The sequence below is a fragment of the Vanessa cardui genome, chromosome 13 (assembly GCF_905220365.1).
Source record: "Vanessa cardui chromosome 13, ilVanCard2.1, whole genome shotgun sequence".
NCBI classification, from domain to species: Eukaryota; Metazoa; Arthropoda; class Insecta; order Lepidoptera; family Nymphalidae; genus Vanessa; species Vanessa cardui.
Genome location: NC_061135.1, coordinates 6,107,122 through 6,117,370, shown reverse-complemented (window position 1 = coordinate 6,117,370; position 10,249 = coordinate 6,107,122). Strand labels below are relative to the sequence as shown.

General features: G+C 39.3%; 1 protein-coding gene and 1 long non-coding RNA gene across 2 annotated transcripts; both read left to right on the top strand.

The window, feature by feature from the left end:
* The first annotated feature begins 3,671 nt into the window (after window positions 1-3,671).
* Window positions 3,672-4,446, top strand: LOC124534781. Its single transcript, XR_006966761.1, has 2 exons — window positions 3,672-3,922; window positions 4,186-4,446. It is a non-coding gene; the product is annotated as an uncharacterized LOC124534781 (long non-coding RNA).
* A 4,454-nt stretch (window positions 4,447-8,900) lies between these two features.
* Window positions 8,901-9,654, top strand: LOC124534576 (mitochondrial import inner membrane translocase subunit Tim29). Its single transcript, XM_047110492.1, has one exon. It carries the CDS (start codon window positions 9,039-9,041, stop codon window positions 9,603-9,605), a length of 567 nt encoding a protein of 188 aa, XP_046966448.1. The 5' UTR covers window positions 8,901-9,038; the 3' UTR covers window positions 9,606-9,654.
* Window positions 9,655-10,249: the final 595 nt, after the last annotated feature.

The window sequence follows — 10,249 nt, the reverse complement described above, 5'->3', positions numbered from 1 at the left end:
AAATCAAGTTATGTTATAATTTCAGGTATAAGTCATATCTCTTATAAAAATAAATATACCAAAATGGAAAAATACAGTCCATCAAACCACATTTAAGACCATGAAAAAAAATGCGCAATTCCTTTTAATTTTCCGATTATGTTCATTTAGTTATATCACTTTTGCAAGTGGTAGTGCCACACTGCATACCTCTCGGTTGCAGTCGAATGGGCCGGCACGCCCGGGGAAGTACCACTCTCTCACTTAAAATCGGCGTGAAGTGGTAGCTATGCTACCGCGTTTCGTCCGGTAAGTGAGAGTTCCGGAGGCCCGATCCCTCTCCCCCCAAAACATGGTTGTGCAGAATTTGGTGACATTACCCCAGGAGGGTACCATCAGCGACTGCGATGGAGAATCCCTCTCTGGGCATCCATGCTCAGGACGTACACCGCCTGAGCAGGGATGCCCAGGCTGCCCTCCGAATTCTGGGGGGGGCAATTTTGCGCTCGCCACTGTTCGGGGCAAGCGGAGCAGGCATCATAAGGCAACCCCTACCACACTCGCTGTGGACTTCTGCAACATAAGGGGACTCAACTCCAACTTGAATGCCGTTCACTTTCACCTTGAGACGGCGAAGCCGGCCTTGCTCTTTCTTACCGAGACCCAGATATCTTCTCCTGCCGATACGTCTTTTCTCTCTTACCCCGGGTACAAATTGGAGCATACTTTTGTGCCACGAGCTGGGGTGTGCGTTTACGTCAGAGATGATATCTGCTCTCGACGCCTCGGCAGCCTTGAAGGGCAGGACCTATCAATTATCTGGCTGCGCGTAGACTGCGACGACCATCCGCGAATCTACGCGTGCCTTTATAGGTCCCATAGCGGTAATGCCGAAACCGACCGACTGGTTGAGCACGTCCAATTGGCTACAGATTCCGTGCTGCAGCAGACTCCATCCGCAGAGATCATTATTCTGGGCGATTTCAATGCTCATCATACAGAGTGGCTTGGATCACGCACCACTGATCATGCGGGTAGATCTGTTCTCGACTTCGCTTTGGCTTATGATTTGACACAACTGGTCACCTCGCCAACGCGAATACCGGACGTGGAGGATCATACACCTTCCCTGTTGGACCTTCTGCTGACTTCGCATCCGGACGGCTATAAGATTGTCGTCGATCCCCCTCTGGGCTCGTCGGACCACTGTCTCGTCCGGAGTACAGTGCCAGTTACACGATACTCACGACCTCGTTTCGCGGGCTGTCGTCGCGTGTGGCACTACAAGTCAGCAGATTGGGATGGGATGCGGTCCTTCTTTGCATCTTACCCATGGGGGCGAGTTTGTTTCTCGATGGATGATCCGAGCGTTGTTGCTGACTCTGTCGCCGATGTGGTGCTTCAGGGTATGGAACTTTTCATTCCATATTCTGCGGTGCCCATTGGTGGCAAGTCCCAGCCCTGGTTTGGTCGCCTCTGTAAGACGGCTTCACGCCGAAAATGGGAACGCTACCAAGACTGGGCTAACGCATCGGCGTCTCGTGATACAAACACCAGCACATTCAGAAAGGAATATAACTCTGCCTCCAGGTCCTTCAAAAACGTGATAGCTGAGGCGAAGTCGAAGTACATTGGCAGAATTGGCGAGAGACTGGTGCGCTTCCCATCAGGAACACGTGCGTTCTGGTCTCTCGCTAAGGCTGTCCTAGGGAATTTCTGTCAGCCTTCTTTTCCGTCTTTGCACAGGGACGGTGAGTCATTGGCCCATACCGCGAAGGAGAAGGCCGATCTTTTAGGGTCTCTCTTCGCGTCGAACTCGACTCTGGATGACCAAGGAAAGTCACCTCCATCAATCCCGCGATGTGATACGACGATGCCGGAGGTTAAACTTCGGCAAAGTGCAGTTCGGAAAGCACTTCTTTCCTTGGACATTCACAAGTCGAGTGGACCCGATGGCATCCCACCAATCGTGCTACGGACATGTGCTCCCGAGTTGGCACCGGTCTTAACGCGTCTTTTCCGGCAATCCTACGCATTAGGCGTCGTCCCGAACTCCTGGAAGACTGCTTTGGTGCATCCGATCCCTAAAAAAGGCAACCGCTCAGATCCGTCCAATTATAGGCCTATAGCCATCACCTCCTTGCTCTCCAAGATAATGGAGTCCCTTATTAACTGCCAGCTCCTGCGGTACCTAGAGGAGAATCAGCTGATTAGTGACCGCCAGTACGGTTTCCGTCGGGGTCGCTCAGCCGGTGATCTTCTAGTTTACCTTACTCACAGGTGGGCTGAAGCAGTTGAGAGCAAGGGGGAGGCACTAGCAGCCAGCTTGGACATAGCGAAGGCCTTCGATCGCGTATGGCACAAAGCGCTTCTTTCGAAGCTTCCTTCTTATGGGCTTCCCGGGAAATTATGCAATTGGATTACCAGCTTTTTGGCAGATCGGAGCATCAAGGTCGTTGTCGACGGTGCATGCTCTGACTTAAAATTCGTCAATGCTGGTGTTCCACAAGGCTGCGTCCTATCACCCACTCTGTTTCTTCTGCATATCAATGATTTGTTGCAAATCGGGAACATTCATTGCTATGCAGACGACAGTACCGTTGACACCTTATACACCGGCCGCGCTAATATTTCTCGGGAAAACATCGAAGAAAACCGGAACAAACTTGTGTCTGAAATCGAGTCTTCGTTAAACGAAGTCTCGAACTGGGGCCGGCTAAATTTAGTCCATTTCAACCCCAAAAAGACGCAAGTTTGCGCGTTAACCGCTAAAAAAACACCATTTGTCGTATCTCCACGATTTGAGAACATCCCGATAGCCGCTACAGGTAGTATCGGAATACTTGGCGTTGATATTTCGAGCCTCGTTCAGTTCCGCGGTCAATTGGAAGGCAAAGCCAAATTGGCTTCAAAGAAGCTCGGTGTGCTCAGCAAGGCGAGACAGTACTTCACGTCGGCCCATCGCCTTAAACTTTACAAGGCGCAAATTCGGCCTCACATGGAGTACTGCTCTCACCTCTGGGCGGGTGCTCCCCAGTACCAGCTCCTTCCATTTGACCGCATCCAACGTAGAGCGGCTCGAATTATCGACGATCAAGCCCTTTCCGATCTCCTTGATCCTTTGGCTTTGCGTAGAGATGTTGGATCACTCTGCATCTTCTACCGAATTTTTCACGGGGAATGTTCCGAGGAATTGTTCGGATTAATCCCGGCTGCTGAATTTCACCTTCGGACATCTCGTCAAAATTCTAAGTTTCACCCGCACCATCTTGATGTCCGAAAATCCACAACAGCGCGATTTCTTAGACATTTTCTGCCTCGCACAACCACTCTGTGGAACCAGCTGTCGCCGGCGGTTTTTCCGAACCGATACGACATGGGAACCTTCAAGAAAAGAGCCTACTCCTTTCTCAAAGGCCGGCAACGCACCTGCAAACCCCCTGGTGTTGCAGATGTCCATGGGCGGTGGTAGTCACTTTCCATCAGGTGAGCCTCCTGCTCGTTTGCCACCTATTCCATAAAAAAAAAAAAAAAAAAAAAAATTTATACCTAACATTAAAAGTAATCATTTACATTCAATTGAACCTGATAACATCAAGATGAGGCATTGGTTTCGAGCTTTTTAATGACGCAAGCGCTTTTATAAGTAGATCGTAATTAATTTTATCGAGTGTTTGACATTTTGATCTAAGTAATCTTGTCCATCACAGGAAATGAAGCATTGTTTACGAAATGTTTGCGTGCAGTTAAAGTCGCATACGACATATCTCATATAAAGATGGGTATGTTTAAAATTATGTCAATGTAACAGAGACCAGCAAATATGAAATACACGCATTTTTTAATGTTAGTTTTCATTTGCCTAGCTTCATGCTATGGCCAAAAAGTATTCTTTAAAAGTGTTATTGAAGATTCTCATGAAGACTTAAAACCTCTAAAGCGGGTAAGAATTTAGAAAATAATTTCTTGCCTATTTTAAAAACTTTAAGCATTGATGTTGAAATAAAATAACATAATAATATAAATTAGGTACTTATGTTTGTGCCCTATAAATAAAAAAAAATAGGTTTAAATAGGTTAGCTATAGCTACCAAATAAATTTCAAACAATTGATTCATTTATTATTCATAAACATAAATGAAATTTTATATTTTATTTGTTTTATGTGTTCGAAATAACAACTAAAAATGGTATAATTATTTTAAGGTTCCTAGACAAGAGATGCCCCAGTTTCCTGATATGCCTCAACCACCAGAAATGAAACCTCTTAGCGATGTGATGCTACAAATGAAAGACTTAGTCAAAGCACGTAAAAGAAGAGAAGCCAAAGGAGTCGGTGGTTCTTTACCGACACGGAAAGGTTAATCTTTTTAATCATTTTTCTCTTAGCCTGTCAAAAACAAAGACTAACAATTATTATATAACAAGGTACTGGAATTAAAATAAACATAAACTTTTTTTGCAGTATTTTAGCGTTTTATTAACAAATGTATTCAATATATACCTATATATATATACAATTAGTGGTGCAAGGGTGTGAGTTATTTACAATTTGTGTATATTTAAATCACACGAGAAATAGACAGTTAGAAGACAAATAAACAATATTTCTAATTATAATTCACGTAATATCATTGAAAAATATCTTATATTCATTAGGAACTTGCGAAAAAGTAACTGTGATTTTAAACATCGACGCATTTGGTATCGAAAATTTCGAAGTAAAATGAAGGTATATTTAAGTAGTTAAGTGGAATAGTGTAGCATCATAAATAAGGATATCATGATGAAGAAATATTTTTATTATACAATACATCAAAGCGAAATCTAAGGTTTATTTATTTACTCCTTTGTCGATTAAAAAAGGCTATATACATCTTTCTCGGACGATAAATTACCAATTATTCCCTTCCTACTGATATTAAACTTCCAATAGTCTTGAGTTATCTTTTATCAATGAAATTTACCATGTATTCTTACATAAATAAATGTTCCATGTACGTTTGTTGTCTCGCGTATAAGAATAATATATAATATCAATCATGGCCGTATGCAGAGGGGGGTTTTAGGGGTTCAAACCTCCCCGAAATATTTTTACTATGTCAAGAAAAGTTGCGGTTATCGTACTACCAATAAAATATTTTGCGCTAATTAAACAAACCTAAGTATTTATTGGTTTCCTCAAAAAATTTGGCCGTCTAGCCTTTAGTCTAGATACGACAATAAATCTAAACAAAATGACTTATTTTACGCAAGGACTAGAGGCAGTAATAAATAAAAATTTTAACTAAAAGAAAAACCGACTAAGAAAAACACTATTTTAAAACAAATGAATATGCACTAAAAAGTAATAAAAATAATTGCGTTTTCAACACATTTTTTAGAGTTCTCCTAAGTAAAATGAAATGAAAATATTAGACTACTTAAAAGTCGATTTACGATTACGTAATGTAGTTATAGTTATTGTTATACATGTTATTATTCAAACAAAAAAATTAAAAAAAATTATAAAAATCGGTCCACCCACTTAAAAGTTATGAGGTAACAAATATAAAAAAAATTCAGACTAATTGATAACCTCCTCCTTTTAGAAGTCGGGTGATAATCATTTACATTTTATTAAGATTCTATTTTTTGATGTCATAATGTCATGTTAGTAATTTTAGATACTGAAGAGGATAAACCTTTTACAGAGTGCCATTAATAAATACTTACAGATTGTAAATTTTGTGATGCATTCTGTATATATTTCATTGAGGATATATTTAAAGTTAGAAACCCGATAGTCGGCGCTCTTTGCCGAATAGTCGCCGACTATGAAAGCAGCTTCGGAGACTGCTTTGGTGCATCCGTTCCCTAAATGGGGCAAAGACCCCTCAAATTATAGGCCTATAGCTGTCACGTCCTTGTTCTCCAAGTGGAGTCAATTATAAACTAAAAGCTTTCGGTTTCGTCGGGTTTGTTCAGCCGGTGATCTTCTAGCTTACTTTACTCACAGATGGACGGAAGCAGTTGAGAGCAAGGGGCCTCCCCCTCATCCCCTCATCCTCCCCCATTGGCGGCCAGTTTGGAGTTAGCGAAGGCTTTCGATTGCGTATGGCACAAAGAACATATTTCGAAGCTCCCTTTCTACGGGATTCCCGGGAAATTATGCAATTAGATCACCAGCTTTTTGGCAGATCAGAGCATTACAGTCGTAATCTATGGTGCATGCTCTGATATAAAATTCTTCAATGCTGGTGCCTCTATTCTATCACCCACTATGTTTTTTCTGCATATCAATGATTTGTTGCAAATCTGTAAAATTCACTGCTCTGCAGATGAAAGCACCGTAAATACCTCATACACCGGCTGGGCTAATATTTTTCCGGAAAACGTCGAAGAAAACCGGAACAAATTGTGTCTGAAATCATGTCTTCATCATGACACAGACAGTCTCGGACTAAGGCCAGCTAAACTTAGTCCACTTCAACTCCAAAAAGACGCAAATTTGCGCGTTAAACACTAAAACATTACTTACTAATTTGATATTTCGAGCCTCGTTCAGTTCCGCAGTCAATGGAAACGCAAATTCAAATTAGCATAAAAAAGCTTGGTGTGCTCAGCAAGGCAAGACAGTATTTCACGTCGGCCCATCGCCTAAGACTATACAAGGCACAAATTCTGCCCCACATGGAATACTGCTCTCACCCTTGTGTGGGTGCTCCTCGGTACCAGCTTCTTCCATTTGACCCTTCTCATCAAGCCCTTTCCGACCTGCTTGATCCTTTCATTTTGCGTAGAGATGTTGTATCACTCTGCGTCTTCTACAGAATTTTCACGGGGACTGTTCGCATTAATCCCAGCTGCTGAATTTCACCTTCGGACATCTCTTCAAAATTCAAAGTGTCACTTGCACCGGCTTGATGTCCGAAAATCCACAACAGCGTGATTTTTTAAGACATTTTCTACCTCGCACAACCATTCTGACGAACCTTCGAATCTTTTTGCAGTTTTTCCGAACCAATACGACTTCAGAACCTTAAAAAAAGAGTGTTCCTTAAAGACCCGCAACGCACCTGCAAGCCTCCGGTGTTGAAGATGTCTATAGGCATGGTAATCACTTTCCATCAGGTGAGCCTCCTGCTCGTTTGCCCCCTATAAAATAAAAAAAATAAACCTGGTACTCTTTATTTCTGGAGCTAATAATTGTTGTAACAAAATATTAATGTTTTGTGGTACAACAATAGTGGATAGTATTCATATTTAAAATCGGTTTGGGATATAAAAGAGTTTTGTTTTAAGTGAATTACGCACTTCCGATTAGGTTCTTCTTAGGCTAAAACTTGAGAAAAAATATTTCTCCTATTGAGTAACTCAATTCTATATAATGTTGTCTTAAATTTTCGCGATTACACATTGAAATAAAACTAGTTATATCGGATTTGAATCGCGTATATTAATTATGGGATGCCAAAAATAATTAATATATGCGATTCAAAACCGTTATAACTAGTTTTATTTTAACTCAATTCTACTCGTTTTTTACAAAAAAAGTAATATTAAATTTAAATATAATAATAGGTTGGGGAAAAAGTTTCTTCGTATTTTATATGAAAATTCAAAAAGTTTTTTTTTATAGTTTATTTACATTTGACTAAAGTATGTAGGTGCCATTTTGTTCCATAACTTTTTGCCATCTTGTTGGTAGTGACATGATCCCATTGCTGTAAAAATTTTGGGGCTTCTGATCGAAAAACTGCGACAAGTGGTTTTGGCAGTCCTCTCGTGATGTTAACCTGACACTGCCTAAGAAATTCCGCAGAGACCGAAACAGATGAAAATCTGAAGGTGCAAGGTCAGGACTATACGGCGGATGCATTAATACCTTCCAGCCAAACTCTCGTAATTTTTGTTGAGTGGCTAAAGATGTGTGAGGTCTAGAGTTGTCATGGTGAAAAACCACACCCCTTCTGTTGATCAATTCTGGCCGCTTTCTCTCAATTTCTTGCTTCAATCTCATCAATTGTTCGCAATACAGTTCTGAATCGATGGTCCTGCCGGGCGGTAACAGCTCATAATGAATGATGCCCTTCCAATCCCACCATACACACAGCATTACCTTGTTGTTAATCCGGGTTTTGCCACAGTCTGTGAAGCTTGACCGGCCTTTGACCACGATCTTTTTCGCACGTTCTTGTCGTATGTGATCCACTTTTCATCACCAGTTATCAGCTTCTCAAAAATGGTTCGGTTTCATTACGTCGTAATAAAGAATCACAAATGAGTACACGGTTCATTAGGTTTCTTTCAGTGAGTTCATAAGGCACTCATATACAAAGATTCCATATATCGAGCTTTTTTGTGTACCCAGCTTTATTCAAATGAGTCAAAACCGTTTTGTGGTCAATTGCCAGTTCTTCAGCTACATCGTAACTACTAATATGCCGATCTTGCTCCACTTTTTCAAAAATGGCATCAATTTTGTCCGTAACAGGGCGACCAAAACGAGATGCATTTTTGATATCACAATTTCCGGCTTGAAAACGCTTAAACCAAACTTGCGCTACTCTCACAGATACTGCATTAGGTCCATAAACATCACAAATTTTTTTCGCGGCTTGAGTTGCATTTTTACCTTTTTTATAGTAAAATTTTAAAATGTATCGAATTTCTTCTTTAGATTCACTCATTTTAACAACAACAAAAACAAATGAAAATCACACAAATCCCTAATTTGAATTTCGAAGTGCCTTCTTTAAAATTAAAACTTTTTAATGATACTAAAACCATCCAGATACAAATGGTATAGCCAAAGAGATTTTATTACAAGTTCATACATACTATATGCGAAAAGACTTTTTCCCCAACCTAATAGCTATATAGCACTGTAATTTTATTCCTTGAAAAAAAGTATAAAATATATATTGTCAATGTCATATCATGTCATGTCAAGAACAACTGACAGGCGTCAATGTCTCGTGTCTTGAAAAGATATTTTATTTTCTGGTTATTACATTTCTGTAAACAATTTGATTACAATTAATTAATTATATCTTATATATTCACATTCATATAATATGCTGAAAGTCATAAGAAAAACTCCGACCTTCGTTATAAACGTACAATCAAAGATAAAGTTACCAGACAAGTTAAAAGGAACTATAGTTGAAAAATGGGCCAATTATTGGAAAAATCTAGTCATAGATTATCGTCAAATGTTTCAAGACTTACGTACGGATATCCAAGAAGATCCAAGGAAAGCCCTGCTGTGGACTACCGGAATAGCGACACTTTATGCACTAGCTGAAAATAACCCTAGCGAAATAGATTTCAAAGACAACTTGAGGAGGATCACAAACAATGTAATCTTAGTAAGTGAAGATTGTAGAAATCCAAAAGCTGTTGAACACATACATTACATACAAAGATGTTACAATGAAGATGTGATCCACTATGGAACACTTGGAATTGTATCTTTCATGTACACCTCAGAACTGAATGATTCCTGTGACTTGTACAAGGCTCACTGTTCCTACTTAAAACCCTCGTATTTTAGCATTTTTTCAAGGATAGTTGACGTAGGATTCATGGGAAAGTGGTGGAATACATATATAAAGACGACAAACTATGATGTGAATGTGTGAAACCGCATCATCATATAAATTAATTGAATTAAATCAATTTAGTAGTTGACATTATCTCTTTTAAATTAATATTTTGAAGAGAACATTATAACATTAAAATGTTCAAGTTTTATTCAGAAGTTACCATCACAATGTAAACAAATAAAACAAAAGATTTTTTTGTAAAATGTTTGTATTTTGCTCCTTTTTACTAATGATGTTTAAAACAATGAATGTATAAAAACTAAGAAGTCCTCACAAGTCATTCTCATGCATGAGGTCTATCCTAAAATGCAATCTAAAACATTAATCACTAAATGAATCATGAAAATATACTTCTATAAATATTTTACCATACAGCAGAACACTTCACTTTGTTAATTGTAATTTGAAACAAATAGAAATAAATTAAACCCTTCCAGCGGCTTACAAAATAATGAACATATTAACAAAGTAACAGAAAAAGCACAAAGCAAATTTTAACATAGGACTCATTCAAAAATCACAGTAACTTAAGTAACATTTTTAACTTAGGTTTTTGTTTAATATTCCTCATTTTAAATTTAAAAAAGCATTAGTTAATAAGAAAATAAATAAATATATTGAAAATAATAAAAACAAACATAAGCTAATAATTCTTGCTTCATGCTAATTCAAGGTTACGA